Source organism: Lithobates pipiens, unplaced genomic scaffold (assembly GCF_037356315.1).
Source record: "Lithobates pipiens isolate NorthernLeopardFrog02 unplaced genomic scaffold, aLitPip1_a1.2 Scaffold_35, whole genome shotgun sequence".
In the NCBI taxonomy this organism is placed as follows: domain Eukaryota; kingdom Metazoa; phylum Chordata; class Amphibia; order Anura; family Ranidae; genus Lithobates; species Lithobates pipiens.
This window is the reverse complement of record NW_027507811.1, coordinates 27839340-27856238: the sequence shown is the minus strand read 5'-3', so window position 1 is coordinate 27856238 and position 16899 is coordinate 27839340. Positions and strand designations below refer to the sequence as shown.

General features: G+C 45.8%; 3 protein-coding genes across 3 annotated transcripts; 1 reads left to right on the top strand and 2 right to left on the bottom strand.

The window, feature by feature from the left end:
* Nucleotides 1–12373: 12373 nt before the first annotated feature.
* Nucleotides 12374–13168, bottom strand: LOC143955267 (histone H3). The gene has a single exon (XM_077465346.1). It carries the CDS (start codon nt 13116–13118, stop codon nt 12708–12710), a length of 411 nt encoding a protein of 136 aa, XP_077321472.1. The 5' UTR covers nt 13119–13168; the 3' UTR covers nt 12374–12707.
* Nucleotides 13169–14392: 1224 nt separating this feature from the next.
* Nucleotides 14393–15608, bottom strand: LOC143955269 (histone H2B 1.1). The gene has a single exon (XM_077465348.1). It carries the CDS (start codon nt 15551–15553, stop codon nt 15173–15175), a length of 381 nt encoding a protein of 126 aa, XP_077321474.1. The 5' UTR covers nt 15554–15608; the 3' UTR covers nt 14393–15172.
* Nucleotides 15609–15859: 251 nt separating this feature from the next.
* Nucleotides 15860–16341, top strand: LOC143955268 (histone H2A.J). Its single transcript, XM_077465347.1, has one exon. The coding sequence runs from the start codon at nt 15875–15877 to the stop codon at nt 16268–16270; it is 396 nt and encodes a 131-aa protein (XP_077321473.1). The 5' UTR covers nt 15860–15874; the 3' UTR covers nt 16271–16341.
* The last annotated feature ends 558 nt before the right edge of the window (nt 16342–16899 follow it).

Genomic DNA, 16899 nt, shown 5'->3' with positions numbered 1-16899 from the left:
TGAAGGACTGCTGCAGTATAGGTGAGCGGTCAGCAGTGGTGCACGTCAACCCTATCTATTGTGGACCGATAGCGGTCCTTACAGAACAGCAGACTGTACCGCACTCAAGCCTATGTACCGTAGCACCCTATACCAAGTTACCAGTCCTTATAAGAACTTTTGTGGAACAAGCAGGTTGTGTGTTAGTGATTAGCAGACTGTACGTCAGTCCCTATACCGCTGAAGGACTGCTGCAGTATAGGTGAGCGGTCAGCAGTGGTGCACGTCAACCCTATCTATTGTGGACCGATAGCGGTCCTTACAGAACAGCAGACTGTACCGCACTCAAGCCTATGTACCGTAGCACCCTATACCAAGTTACCAGTCCTTATAAGAACTTTTGTGGACCAAGCAGGTTGTGTATTAGTGTTTAGCAGACTGTACGTCAGTCCCTATACCGCTGAAGGACTGCTGCAGTATAGGGCAGCGGTCAGCAGTGGTGCACGTCAACCCTATCTATTGTGGACCGATAGCGGTCCTTACAGAACAGCAGACTGTACCGCACTCAAGCCTATGTACCGTAGCACCCTATACCAAGTTACCAGTCCTTATAAGAACTTTTGTGGAACAAGCAGGTTGTGTGTTAGTGATTAGCAGACTGTACGTCAGTCCCTATACCGCTGAAGGACTGCTGCAGTATAGGTGAGCGGTCAGCAGTGGTGCACGTCAACCCTATCTATTGTGGACCGATAGCGGTCCTTACAGAACAGCAGACTGTACCGCACTCAAGCCTATGTACCGTAGCACCCTATACCAAGTTACCAGTCCTTATAAGAACTTTTGTGGACCAAGCAGGTTGTGTATTAGTGTTTAGCAGACTGTACGTCAGTCCCTATACCGCTGAAGGACTGCTGCAGTATAGGGCAGCGGTCAGCAGTGGTGCACGTCAACCCTATCTATTGTGGACCGATAGCGGTCCTTACAGAACAGCAGACTGTACCGCACTCAAGCCTATGTACCGTAGCACCCTATACCAAGTTACCAGTCCTTATAAGAACTTTTGTGGACCAAGCAGGTTGTGTATTAGTGTTTAGCAGACTGTACGTCAGTCCCTATACCGCTGAAGGACTGCTGCAGTATAGGGCAGCGGTCAGCAGTGGTGCACGTCAACCCTATCTATTGTGGACCGATAGCGGTCCTTACAGAACAGCAGACTGTACCGCACTCAAGCCTATGTACCGTAGCACCCTATACCAAGTTACCAGTCCTTATAAGAACTTTTGTGGAACAAGTGAGTTGTGAATGTTTAGCAGACTGCAGCAGAAGGGCAGCAGTCAAGTATAATATCCTTTCTATATTTGGAAGAAAGAATATTATACATGTACAAGCCTATTACTGTACCACTGATACCAGTCCTGAAAAGAACCTTTGTGGAACTAATAATAACAGCAAGTCTTTAAAATTACCCTCACTGCCTGACAACACTGCTTCCTTCCTGTCCCTATACAAATTGGCAAAAAAAGAGAACGATTAGTGGTTACTGGAACAGCTCTTTTGTGGACCTTGATAGTAACAGCTAATGATGATGATGATGATGATGATGATGAAAGACTAATCTGGCTGTCCCTGTAGCATACACCGTCCTTTCCCTTTCTCTAAACTAACAAAAGACACTCAGGCTGCTGCAAGAATCAGCAGCACAGCAAACCTATCAACACCTAACACCTATACCAGTCCTGAAAAGAACTTTTGTGTACCAAATAGCTAGTGGTTTATCTCTCCCTACTCCACACAGGAACCTGTCCCTATCTTAACAGAAGAAAGAATGTAAAATGGCCACCGGATCGGGTGTATTTATAGGTTAGGGGGAATGTACAAGTGTCCATGTGCTGTCATGTCTCAATTGGCTGTCCTGTATCACATGATAAACGTGTCACCAAAGGTTAAAGTTCTTGTATACATTAAACACGTAAGTCCGCCGCGGCGAACGACGGAAAAAGGCGTTCGAACGTGCGGACCGCGAATGTCGGAAATTCGCCGCGAAACGACCGCCGGGCGAACCGTTCGGCCATCACTATCAATCGCCCCTCATACAGTGTGATCACACTTAGATCGCCTACATAGGGTGAATGTCACGTGTCCAATCCCGAGAACAAACCCCCCGCTACAGAAATGTGTACAACGCGTCATTCATTTTCCACGTTTACTTCTACTGATAACAAATAGCGGTATGTAGTTCTTTGTATGAGAAGGTGGGTGGCCCTGAGAAGGGCCTTTGTGTAGATGAAGTAGGTAGGTGTCTATGAGGGTTTAGCCTCCGAATCCGTAGAGAGTGCGCCCCTGGCGTTTGAGAGCATAGACGACATCCATAGCGGTGACGGTCTTCCTCTTGGCGTGCTCGGTGTAGGTGACGGCATCGCGGATGACATTCTCCAGGAAAACCTTCAGCACTCCGCGGGTCTCCTCATAGATGAGTCCGGAGATGCGCTTGACACCCCCTCTGCGGGCCAAACGTCGGATGGCGGGTTTGGTGATGCCCTGGATGTTGTCCCGGAGCACCTTCCTGTGCCGCTTGGCGCCTCCTTTCCCCAGACCCTTCCCTCCTTTACCGCGACCAGACATGACGAAGGATTTTCTGCCCAAACAGAAACTGAGCTCCGCTGTCCGCCTGCCCTCCTTATATACAGCCTGGGCGGACCTGATTGAAACCTTCCGGGGAAAGAGGCGGAGTCACACCCATCCATTACAAAATAATAGAGAATGTAATTCCTGTAGTCAGATACATTAATGCAACAGCAATTACATGTCCAGAAGACTCATTTATTCCTTCTTCTCAATTATTTATTTTCTATTTATACCTGGAGATTACACGGAGAATATGAATCTTTAATACTTCATAACAGAAGAACAAACAGCAGTTTCAATTATTCATAGTCATTTCATATTTATAAAACATTATATTGAAAAGGAAACAAAGAAACACATTGTTTTATGACATCTCACCTTCCTGGGTGTAAGGCAGAGCGGACCTGATGGGAAACATGCCGATAAGGGGCGGGGTCTTTTATTACACTGCAGAGAATTTCATTCATTTAGAAGCTTTTAGATATTTTGCTGAATGGAAACGGATGTGATTCATCAGAAGCGCATCTCACTATCATGTTGTAGGGGGGATGCTACATTCCGACTTGGAATAAAAGAGAACATATGGAAATGTTTTACATTTTTTTATTCAGTAATCTTCAGAATCCATTTCTATTTATTCCGGATTAATCGATGGAAATAAAGCATTGATGATATCTCTGGGATAAATGTCTCATCTGATGATCTCAGTGTCGGATTTGGCGGTATAATTGGGCTGATTATTTCTCTGTAAAGTTCTTCGCTATTCAGGCGGGCAAATATGAAAGTAGCAATTTGAAATCGGAGCCAATCAGAGCTGTGGGCGTTTCCTTCATCAGCCAGTAATGTCTTTCTTTTCATAATTTTAAAAGAAATATATTCTGAGATCTTTCTCCGTTTCAGTCCAGAATATATTTGTTCTGTAGACTTTTCATTGATCTCTATAGAAAACATTCTCTAGCAGGGCGGGTTCTGTATGGTGGAGAAAATGAAAAGACGAGAAGAAATGTGACATTCATATTTCTAACGGATGTATTATTCTTGGTTGGATAAACTGCCCGACAATTCAGAGGAGCGTTGATCGATGTTCCCGGAGGAAGAGATATCAGATTTTAGTGTCGGATGTCTCTATCTGAGATCATTGGAACGTTCCATAGAATTCCGGCGGGAAATTTGTATGAATGAATTTCATATTTGCACCAATCACAGATCTGGGCGATTTCTTCAGATAATAAAACGTATTTTCCTTCCAAGGAGTGTGAAGGAGGATCTGAGATCTGTGTTCCTTTCAGCTGGGGGAGGTTTATTCAGCAGAATTAAAGGATGGAGGACAATAAAAAGCAGTCCCTGTAAGGAGATCACATCGTTCCTTCACATGAAATACGTTCTAATAAATGATACAAATCATAGAAGCTCTGAATTGCTGTCAGGACGGACGGGTATGGAGGGGTGGATGGTTTTGGTTGGAGGGTTTAGCGGTGAGTAGACGATCAGTATAGAAAGATTGGAATGAAAAGAGATGAGAGAATGATGTACTGTGATCACATTTCCTGTCATTACTCCTCACCTCTATTACAAGTCTGAGTGTGATAAGAAGACAAAGGCTTTGTCTTTACAGGGAACTTTACCTGACAGTATTAATAATATAGAACTTAATTGGAGAATAGGAATAGAAACCAGGAATGTCCGGCGCTATGTAGAGCATGTTTGTGAGGCAATGCTGAAATAATAATAATACTGATCGGTCAGAGTGGGAGGGGGTGAATAAACCTCCCTTCTATTCCCATCCTAATTCTAGATTTATTGCGGAGATCATCTCCACTTTCTAGCTGTATACATTCCCTATTCACCTCCTTGTATTGCACACACACACACCAGTGTTCTACCAGGAATGACCACAAGGTGGCAGAGCTGAATAAACACGTATGCCGCACTCAAACATTGTTACAATAAAAGATCCTCCACAATCTCGCGCCTTACATTGTTACTTTATCTGAAATCACAAGAAGAGAAGATCGCGGCGTTCTTAAACCACAACACAATGGAGGAAAGAAGCAAGAAAAACGAAACATTGTATCTACTCAATCAGCCCTGACACATCTTTGTCTATTTGAATCTATTTCAATCAACAGCAGATCAATGTACACACAGGGTGGGGGTTGACCTCATTCTGTGTACTTATAGTTCTAATTAGCAATAATAATAAACATCATAAATATATACAAAGTATCATCTACATACAAATCTGATCACAATATCACCTCGGGAAGCACACAGTCCTTTATAGAAGTGAGAAAATGTTTTCTAACATGGAAATGTTTATCACCATAATGAACTTACACATGATCTCCAAACCTGAAAACAATTTAATTTCCATCATCATTTAGCAGCGTCTGCATGTTTTTTTGTTTGTTTTGTTTTTATACCAAGTTCAATGCATTGTATTGCATTTTTTTAAAGAAACATATACCATACAGTAACATGACATGGCAGATACAGAGTAATGGTGTTATAACAGTGCAATCAGCACACAACATAAAACATTTGGTACCAGCATATAATATGCAATTAACATTGAGCATACTATGAAATAAAACCTTGAATTTGCCTTGAAAAATACTTAGAATAGCAGTATTGCAAGAAAAAGGAAATACAAGGGATACAGTCAAGCAAGGAGGAAAATTGCACCAAGAGGAGTCATTTGGAAAATAATATTGTATGAGAAAGGCATTAGTGTGTGTACCAGGTTGCCCATGGGACCAGGGGTGGACTGACAACTCATGGGGCCCCCAGGCAATAGGAGATTATGGGGCCACACAGTATACACACACACACACACACACTATACAAGCACACAGTATACAAGCACACAGTATACACAGTCATGTTTTTAATGGCTGAGAAGGTACTGGAGAGGTGGGGCAGCTATAATCTGAGGATTTTTAGACCAAATGGATGTCGGTAAGGGACATTTCAGAGACAGATGTAAAAAACAGATTTTTACATACTGTTCCTGGTTTTACTGAAGCTGGCAAACCTGATGGGGCCACTAGTGACTCAGGGCCCCTCGGGCAGTGCCCAAGTGGCCCAATGGTTAGTCCGCCCCTGCATGGGACCCATGTTTTTTTTTTTGGGAGTGGATGTATGCTTTACTGGTAGAGACAGCATTGACTCTTAAAGCTCGTACACACAATCACACTTTTTGACAACAAACATGCAAATTAGCTGTTTTAAGGCAGCATGCAACTGTGTGTACGTTCCATCGAACAAACTATTTTGGTTTTCATTGGACTTTTGTTGGCTGTGCGAACAGACAAACTTTTTGACAACATAAGAACGATGTAGCAAAGTCTGATCAAGTGTACACAAAACCATCAGACTTTTGTGAAAAACATCAGACAACAATACAGAAGTTGACCAAAGGGTGGCACCTGAGTAATTGAATGTCCTCTTTTAAGGTGTCGTCACTCATCAGTACATTGAAACGTCACTACGTTTGTGTTTGTTGCCTAAAAAGTCTGATTGTGAGAGCGCATGCGCGGGGTCTCCTAAGATGGCCGCCGGCATCTAGAGCTCCGCTCCACCGCCGCCCTGATCTATCCACCGGAGCCTTCCGAGCGCCCCCACGCCATACCGGACAGCTAATCCTGGTGGGGGAACACTCAGGGAACCCGCGGATGGCGTCCCCGAGCGCCAGAAAGGACTTATCAGGCCGTATGAAGGCCGAAACCGGCCCTGTCAGTTACGCCAAGATGGCGGCGGCTACACGTTGCCTCCCAGTCACAGCTCCTCAGGAGGAATCCATAGCGGACCAGGACCAGGATCGGATGCCTTTTCAAGGTACAGACTGTGCCCCTCTACCTTCAGTTCACTCTCCCTCCTCCACTGAGTCATTGCTAGGGGGATTGAGTGCAGGATATCCCACTACACCTATGAGGGATCCCCATACAGGCATGCTGCTGACAGTCAGTGAGGCACAGGAAGATTTCCCTCCCCCCACAGACTTTCCTTCCATGATGACAGCTTTTTCACATATGCTTTCCAAAAGCCTTGCTATTCAGGCTACTCAGATCACTACCTCCATACATGCAGATCTGCAGCAAATAGGTCTGAGACTGGACACTGTGGAACGGAAAACTGACCAGGCTGTATTACGGATCAATCAAAATTCAGCTAGATTGGAGGAGGTTCAGGACCAACTAGAGACTGCGTTTGCAAAAATCGATGACCTCGAAAACAGGTCAAGAAGATACAATTTTAGGGTACGGGGGATACCAGAATCTGAAAAAGAGGTTCACAAGGTGGTGAGATCTCTCATTAAGAATTTGATCCCTGACATCCCGGATCGCCATCTGGAACTGGATAGAGCACACAGGGCTCTCCAGGCCCCCCGCTCTGACGGTTTACCCAGGGACATTATAGTCAAGCCGCACTATTACTCGGTGAAGGAGGAGGTCATGCGAAAATCCAGATATGCAGAAAATCTATCGTTCCAGGGTCACAAGATCCAGCTATTCACTGACCTCTCCCCATACACTATACAGAGGAGAAGGTCGTTTAAACCTTTACTACAAGTTTTGATGGACAAGGAAATCGCATACAGATGGTCGTTCCCTTTGAGGCTGAACTTTTCTTACAAGAACAAAAGCTTTGGATTCTCCTCATTCCAGGAAGGCGAAAAACTTTTGACTCGACTAGGTCTGATACAACTGGAACCCGCAATGGAAACTTCCAGCAGGGGCACCCCAGCTTCAACCAAGAGGCCTCCCCCAGCGAGCCCGCTGCAACAGATCTGGCTGACGCAAAGCTCCAAACGATCCAAAGAAAATCTACCACCTTGAGACTATTTTAGTTTTCCCATATGGGGGCTGAACTCACACTTTTTTGGGGTTCCCATGGTTGAGGCCCGGTCCACGGGACTCGGGGGTCTTACGGGACTCTCTTGGCCCCCTCCTCGACCTAGAGGGTTATGGTTGGGAAGTCTTCCCATGTTCTGAAATGTTCTTTTTGGGGGACTTTTTCCCCTCCCTAAGTTGCCTGATGTTCTGCTCTTTTTTCGCCATGTATCTGTATGGAGGAGGGCTTTGGCACTTTTTGCATTTTTTTTAATTTTTGGTATTTTTATAACTTTTGTTATAAAATTTCTTTTTGCATAATAACTTTGGTCCGGGTTAACATTTTTTTTTTTTTTTTTTTTTTTTTTTTTTTTTTTTTTAGTTTAAGGTCGAGGTCTCAGGCCTTGCTATTACGGACTCGAATGACCGGTACAACGAACTCTTCTCATATCAGACGGGCCTGTACAGTATATGCATTATTGGGAAAGTTACTTAACTGTATAAGGTAGCAGGGAATGTTTTCGGGGATATGCTCATTTTCACAATCCTTGTTTTGAAAAGTCCTCTTCGGCCATTAGATACTGGTATGACAAGGGTATGGTCATTTCTCCACCATCTCTATTTGGGGGGAGGGGGGGTGGGGGAAGATGGGTCTGAATAGGAGATTGGGCCATTATTTTTGCCATAGGTACAGGAGTGTTACTCCATGGTCATAATTTTTGAGGGGCGCTCGGTTTAAATTCTAGATAGGAGCTGGTGACAGCTACACAGTTTATATATTTAAGGTGGCGGGGCGGTGGTGGATTTAGTGCGCTCCCCCTGGCTCAGAGGTAATGTTTACGCTTCTGGGCCATTTTCGGGGTAACCTTTTCTGGGGTTGTCCCGTTCATTTACGAAGGAGAGTTGATTGGAGGGGTTCCGATCGCTCAGGGGGGAGAAAGGGGACGGGGGTCCCCTGTATGTATTTTTCTGTCAACGCAAAGATGTTACAACATGGTTCTCCTCATGCTGATGTTCTCTCTCTCTATGATGGTTTATTCTTTTTCTTTTTCATCTCTTTCTTTCTCCTTTCTCCTCATGTTTATTGCAGACAAGACAACTTCACATACGACATCCGGCCTGCACTCCTGGACATTTATAGGATCTCTTGGTGGTTCTTACTTCGCACACAGCGTGGCTCTCCTCATGTGAGCGGTGAGTTATTTTTCAGTTGCGTGGGTTCCCCCCCTCTGGTCCATGGCTGACACACCTGCTAAAGTGCCCACCCTTAAACTAGTTTCGCATAACACTCAGGGCCTTAACTCTCCACTAAAACGCAGGAAGATTCTAGAACATTACCGATCCATACATGCAGACATTTTATTGCTACAGGAGACGCACTTCCCTTCCTCTTTCAAACCCACATTTTTACATCAGCACTATCCTCAGTTCTTTCTGGCCTCCGCGGAAAACAAGACTAGAGGTGTGGCAGTGTGTTTCTCCAAACATATAAACCTCTCTCAACCTGAGATTGTTCAGGACCCACAGGGGCGATATATTCTGGTTTCGGGATACATAGACGGAGAACACTACACATTTGTTTCCTACTATGCACCCAATAAGGGCCAAAGCTCCTTTTTTGCATCCATGCTGAGGAAGCTTCAGATCCATCTTCAGGGCACGGTATTTATTGGAGGTGACTCAAATGTTGCATTTGACTTTTCTCTGGATAAATCGGGATCTGGGGGGTCAAAACCCAAGCGTCCGTCAAAACAGAGCAATAGCATAGCTCGCATGCTCCACGCGGATGGTCTGATTGACTCTTGGCGGGAGATGAACCCTCGGGCGAAGGACTATACGCATTTTTCGGCGCCGCACCGCACCTATGCCAGAATAGATCACATATTTACGAAATCCCAGACGGTTCCTCTGCTAGTTAATGCCAGGATTTTGGACTCGTCCTTATCGGACCACTCCATGGTGGTGGTAGTGTCCAGAAGACCTGTGGGCTCCGGGAACCGCCCATGTTGGCGTCTCCGGGAATCCATTCTGAGTGACCCTGCACATAGCGCAGTGTTGGAGGCTGCTATTCGGGAATACTTTGAGCTGAATGATACCGGGGAGGTATCGCCAGTTACTTTGTGGGCTGCACATAAAACTGTATTGAGAGGCAAATGAATCCAGTTATCCTCTAATCTCAAAGCGCAACATCGGGCTGACACCCTTAAACTCACGGAGGAGTTCCGTTCCCTAGCTAAAACACACAAACAGCGTCCTACGGCAGATTCATTAGCCAAACTAGACGAGGTCAAGGCCCGACTGAATATGTCCTTAACTACAGCGGCTGCTCAACATCTTTCCTGGACGGGGGCTAAATTTTATGCACAGAAAGACAGGGTAGGCTCACGCCTAGCAGTAAAACTGACTCCCAAGCCACGATCTCAGTCCTTCCCTAAGATCAGGATTCACTCAGGGGACCTCTCTCAGAATCCTGTTACAGTCATGGACGCCTTTTTGCAGTTCTACTCGGACTTATACAAGCAGGGGTCTAGTCCCTCCAAAGGTGCTCGGGAGAGGCTCCTGAGTGATCTCCCACTGCCCAAGCTCTCGGAGGATCACAGGGACCTTATGGAGGATCCGTTCACTCAGGCAGAAGTACTTGACACTATTAAAACGCTTTCAAGGGGTTCTGCCCCGGGTCCGGACGGATTCTCCAACGGTTATTATAAGAAGTTTGGCCCTTCTCTGGCTCCTTATCTGGTGAAAATGTTTAACTCTCTCAGGGATGGTACCGCCATGCCTCTGGACATGAACTCTGCATTTATATCGGTGATTCCAAAACCTGGTAAAGATGCCAGCGTGGTAGGCAATTTTAGGCCTATATCGCTTATCAATAATGATATTAAGATAATGACGAAAATACTGGCGAATAGGCTTTCAAGCTTTATCTCCCGGTATATCCACAAAGATCAGGTGGGGTTCATCCCTGGGAGACAAGGACCAGACCAGATTAGACGCGCAGTAGATGTTATTTCACTCCTACAGGCACAATGGGACGGAGGATCCCCGCAACAGGGGTTCCTGCTGTCCATTGACCTTCATAAAGCCTTTGACTCTATTGATTGGCGGTACCTTACGGATATTTTGGAGAGGTGGGGGTGCGGTAAATACTTTCTTAACCTCATATCGGCTCTGTATTCTAATCCGTCGGCTCAGGTGCGTCTGTTGGGCAGATATTCTAACAAGTTTGGTATCGGTAGGGGGACAAGACAGGGGTGCCCATTATCTCCACTTCTTTTTGCCATAGCCATAGAAACTTTAGCCATTGCCTTACGTTCTAACCCCGACATTAGGGGGGTCAGGTGTGGGTCTGGCGAACATAAATGCGCCCTCTATGCGGATGACCTTCTTCTTTTTGTTACATCGCCTCTGACCTCTATGCCCATCATTAATCGGATTTTATTAGATTTTAGTAAGATCTCGGGACTCCGGGTCAATATGGAGAAATCTTTAGCCCTGAATGTTACGCTCCCTACTGATGTGCTAGCTCAACTTTCGAATAATTTTACCTTCTCCTGGGCACAATCTCAGCTCCCATACTTGGGAATAAAACTCACTTCAGATATACACACTCTATTCTCTCTAATTATCCCTACATGGCGCAAAAATGCAGAGAGGATTTAGTACGTTGGTCTGGTTGTGGCATCTCCTGGATGGGTAGGATTAATGCGGTGAAAATGACACTTCTACCACGTCTATTGTACTTGTTCCGCTCGCTCAAAGGAGCCTCCGGATCCTTCAAGATCAACAAGAAGCAGCAAGAGGGCGACAAGGCCAAGAAAGTCACCATCAAGAAGAAGCCATCGGCTGCGGCCAAGCCCAAGAAACCTGCGGCCGCCAAGAAGCCAGCCAAGTCCCCCAAGAAGAAAGCCCCCAGCAAAGCAGCCAAGAGCCCCAAGAAGGCCGCCAAGAAACCGGCAAAGGCTGCAGCTGCTCCCGCCAAGAAGGCGACAAAGAGCCCCAAGAAGCCCAAAGCTGCAGCCAAGCCGAAAAAAGCCGCCAAGAGTCCGGCTAAGAAGGCGGCTAAAGCCAAGACAGCAGCCAAGCCCAAGAAGGCCGCTCCGAAGAAGAAATAAGAATACCTCCCTCATCTCCACCCCCCAAAGGCTCTTCTCAGAGCCACCCACCTCCTCCTATCCGAGCTACACCTATCTACCTACACATACCTACCTACACCCACATCGCTAATAGCACACACAGTGCTCCGCATGTCATTTCCAATAGAGGAGACACAAATCACATATGAGCGCTGATTGGCTGCAGAACGGCTGATTAATATTTCATTCTATAATGACATTTATGCGGAGAATCATTCTAATGATCGGGAGACACATCATCCTCCGCTCATGTTAGAATGATCGGCAACAAGACTCCTGTGTTATGAGGAGAATGGAGTGTTTTCTAAACATAAGTTACATTCATCATATGTGTATAAAAATAAACCTGTATTAACGGCTCAGTAACTAATAGTGTGATCCTCTAAAGGCTCTTCGATAAAGCGGCTCATTTGGATTTATAAATTGGCCGCCGACATAACATATTTGCAGCAACAGTAAATCCCCAGGTGGGCGATAATGAATGAATAATGAATTTCCAGATTTGTTTTGTTTTTCTGATCTCCATTGCGGATGTATTCCTCCCTGTAATGTGTGCCGCCCCAGCAGAGATGTTTGATCTCCGATGATGAGGGTTGTAGTATGGGATGAGGTAGTAGAGGACACCCCTGACCCCCCCATAGTGACATCTCCACGTGGGCTGTGTAAGGTTTACCCCCTCCCATTATATGTTCTAATCGGATTTATCTTCAGATCTCTAAAGACTTGACAAAAATACTCTTGTTGCCTGGAATAAGAAATTGTCGGGTTTCTAGAAAATGCAATGATGTGTCTTGTGTGAGAGAATGTGAAGAGTCCAAATAGACAAAGATTGTAAAATCTGTTGACAGGAATGTTCATTTTACTCTATAACGTCCCATTGTATTGTGTTGGGTACATAGAGCAGGTGTTGTTACTCTGGGATTGTATTGGAAATGATGTTACAGATCAGATTTGCTTACAGACGGAGCTTCCGAGTGCAGAGAAGGATGAGAAGAAAGAAGTGATGTGGTGGGAAGGATTTGTATGATGTAGTGGAGATGAGATAGTATGGAGCTCTCTGAGGAGGATGTGGTGGCTCTGAGAAGAGCCTTTGTTGTTGTGGGGGGTGGCGATGAGGAGGTCGGTGGGGGGTTTCTTAGGCCCTCTCTCCGCGGATGCGGCGTGCCAGCTGGATGTCTTTGGGCATGATGGTGACCCTCTTGGCATGGATGGCGCAGAGGTTGGTGTCCTCGAAGAGTCCTACGAGATAAGCCTCGGAGGCTTCCTGCAGAGCCATGACGGCGGAGCTCTGGAAGCGCAGGTCGGTCTTGAAGTCCTGGGCGATCTCTCGGACGAGGCGCTGGAAGGGCAGCTTGCGGATGAGCAGCTCGGTGGATTTCTGGTAGCGGCGGATCTCTCGGAGAGCCACGGTGCCGGGCCTGTAGCGGTGAGGCTTCTTCACTCCGCCGGTGGCCGGGGCGCTCTTGCGGGCGGCTTTGGTGGCCAGCTGCTTGCGGGGAGCTTTCCCTCCGGTGGACTTACGAGCGGTCTGCTTGGTTCTTGCCATGGCTGATCAATGCTTCCAATCTCCACAAGGAATACAAGTGTGAGAACTCGGGCTGTGCGGCGTCTATTTATACACATCACTGCCTTCTGATTGGACAGCTAAAACACACCCCTTTTCATGATTGGTTTGCTTAAAAAAAGCGGCATTTTTAAAATGCCCGCCAAGATCTGCCCGTTCTCTGTGTTAGTAGAGTTCTCTTCTTTGTGGGGTGGGGGAGGGGAGTTCCTCCACATCACACAATGTGTAAGGATTAGGAGCTCTCACATTGGACTGCTTGTCTCCATAATAAATGAGATGACAGAAAATCCTCCTCCGATCTCACTGATCGGATTATTCCGTTCTTAGTGAATAACAAGTAGAAAGGTGACTTGTACAGCTTGTTCCATCCAGCACAATTCTGTACTAACATGGAGGGACAGATCGCTGAGCAGACAATGAATCGTGTCCCAGCCAGCCAGCATTGTCCTCCCTGCTCCGGCCACATCTGGGATCGGTCGGTGTTCTCATTGGTTTCTATCAGATCCATGTGGATACAATTCAACTAAACTGCTACAATGTATCCTCTATGGAGGAGCAACACTGACACCTGCTGGTGACAAGAGAAATGACTTCTGTGCGGGGATCTAGGACGTGCTACAATCAGATTTCATTGTTTTCTTTCCGAATCTAATTTCTAAGAAAAATAGGTGATTACAACGTAATCTTTGGGAATGAACACAGGGCGACTTCTAGATTGCATAATTAATCTGATGAATTTGCATTAAGGTTTTGTCAGAAAATTCACTAAAAACATTATTTGAACCATATTTCTCACGATATCTTCATCATGTTTACTTTACAATGAAATCGCAGCTCTGATATGGTGTATGTGAGTGGCTTCTACAAGAGCCTTTGTGTCCTGCTGGGATGATGGGGGGTGTCGGGGATTTACTTGGCGCTGGCGTGTTCGACTTTGATACTAATTATTATAACATTAATAAAATACAGAATATATATATTGTGCCGTTTACACAACTCTTTACAATAAAAATGGCGACAGTACAATCACAATACATTTCAATACACAAGCAATATGAGGACCCTGCTAATGGAGTTTACAATGCAAAGAAATGTTTTTATAATGAAGGATTAGAAATCCTCCTTCTCAGTGTAAGAATTAGAAACATTGAGATTGGATTATGTTTCCCATATCTCAGCAAATTAGATGGCAGAGGGTTAAATGTTCCCTGTAACCCCCACTTTCCAATCTATGTATTGCAATCGGAGGCATCTGATATTTACCAAATATATATATATTGTTTTGTTTTTAATTAGAGAAAAGACACACACACTTATATATAGAGGGATACAGACCAGGAAAGCCAACGTGTGCCCAGCTGATGATCTAAATCCCCCATCTAAGGTGAGTAGATGATTATGTATAATAGTTGGATTCCCATGAAGAAAATAGATGCTATATGACACATTTGAATCAAACACAATGTGATGTGTAAGTAATATTTCGAAGCAGATGATCCCTAAACGATTTAGTAAAATTAAGAATCCCCTTGTATATGTGTCTCTGCAGACATTAGTCTTACATAAGCCATAAAGCAGAAAGTAAACGTGTAGGTGAAAACGATATATACTATATTATAGAAGTGTTATCCTTATATACATAACTATCCGCTTTCAATTTACGGGAAAATAAGGTCCCATGTGTTCTCTAAGGTGGAGCAACACTGACACCTAGTGGTTATGAAATCCAGGTCTTCTATACGGAGATTTGGAAAGATATACAATGTAATTGGATGGAAATAAAATGTCAGGAAATTCGAAATAAAGGGAATCTGCAACACCAGCTTGTATTGGGAGGGATTTCTTACTATAATACAGCTTCACATGTCCAACTTCATCAGATTGTACAATTGTTATAATCGGTTAATTCTTCATTGAATGCATTTAGAATCTCTAATTGCGACAAAATGTGATGAGAGCTCATTGATGGAAATGGTGGGTGGCTCTTAGAAGAGCCTTTGTGTCTTGTGTTGGGATGATGATGGGGGGATGGGGGATTACTTGGCGCTGGTGTACTTGGTGACGGCCTTGGTGCCCTCGGAGACGGCGTGCTTGGCCAGCTCTCCGGGCAGGAGGAGGCGGACGGCGGTCTGGATCTCCCGGGAGGTGATGGTGCGGCGCTTGTTGTAATGAGCCAGGCGGGAAGCTTCGCCGGCGATGCGCTCGAAGATGTCATTGACGAAGGAGTTCATGATGCCCATGGCCTTGGACGAGATGCCGGTGTCGGGGTGGACCTGCTTGAGCACCTTGTACACGTAGATGGCATAACTCTCCTTCCTGCTCTTCCTCCGCTTCTTGCCGTCCTTCTTCTGGCTCTTGGTCACGGCTTTCTTGGAGCCCTTCTTGGGCGCCGGGGCGGACTTGGCTGGTTCAGGCATGATAAGGGTTAATGTGATCTCTGCTGTTTGAAGCAAATGTGTGCTGGAGCCGCCCTCATGTGCTGCTTTTATAGGCGTCCTATGCAAATGAGTCTCCTCCCCTCCTCACTCTTCTATTGGAGGATTCAGTCATGTGATGGGGAGGAGTGTTTTGCTTTCCTTCTTCGTTTACTGATTGGTGTAGAAACAATTCAGAACACTATTGGCTAGCTTGAAAAGTAGCCAATCAAAGTGTTTGATGTCACAGCATTGACTGTATAAATATAAGGAGACCCTAGAAGGTGGTTATCTTTGTCAGTGTAACGACACAGGAATCTCAAAATGTCTGGTCGTGGAAAGCAAGGAGGCAAGGTTCGGGCTAAGGCCAAGACCCGATCATCCCGGGCTGGTCTGCAGTTCCCAGTCGGCCGTGTTCACCGTCTGCTCAGGAAGGGCAACTATGCGGAGCGGGTCGGGGCCGGAGCTCCCGTCTATCTGGCCGCCGTCCTCGAGTATCTCACGGCTGAGATCCTCGAGCTGGCCGGCAACGCCGCCCGCGACAACAAGAAGACCCGCATCATCCCCCGACACCTCCAGCTGGCCGTCCGCAACGACGAGGAGCTCAACAAGCTGCTGGGCGGCGTCACCATCGCCCAGGGAGGAGTCCTGCCCAACATCCAGGCCGTGCTGCTGCCCAAGAAGACCGAGAGCCACAAGGCCGCCGCCAAATCCAAGTAATCCCGACAACTCCTTTCTACTCCCAAATCCTTTCATTTCTACAACACAAAGGCTCTTCTCAGAGCCACCCACATCTCTCTACAAAGAGCCCCCCCACACACCCCTCATTGTGTCTACCACATCGCATGCAATCAGCCCTCAATTGTCTGCATAGCTTTACACGGGAAATACATTCTTATTTATTCACACTTCTAGTACAGGAGATCTGTACAGGGAGGACAATTACTACATATAAAGAGCCTGGAAATCATTATTGGGGGATCCGGTCATCTTACAGGGACTGATCGTCATTGTCCTTCAGACTTTAGTTCTGTTGAATTTATTACAGATCAGAAATCATTCATTATATAATAAAACAATCACCCCCGACTGATCAGCAGCACAGATCTCAGAATGTCCCTATTATGGCGGGCGGGGTATGGAACGGATTGGCTTCATTTATCATGGAACCTTCCCAATCACCTCAGATCGGCTAATCTGACAGAAATGTAATGATACAAAGTTTCAGTTCTTCCGGGGAACATTCCAGGCACCTTATAAACGCGCTAAAATATTATATTATATCAAGGGGTTTGTATACAGAATCATAGAGAATGTTTTCTATAGAGATCAATGGAAAGTACAGAACG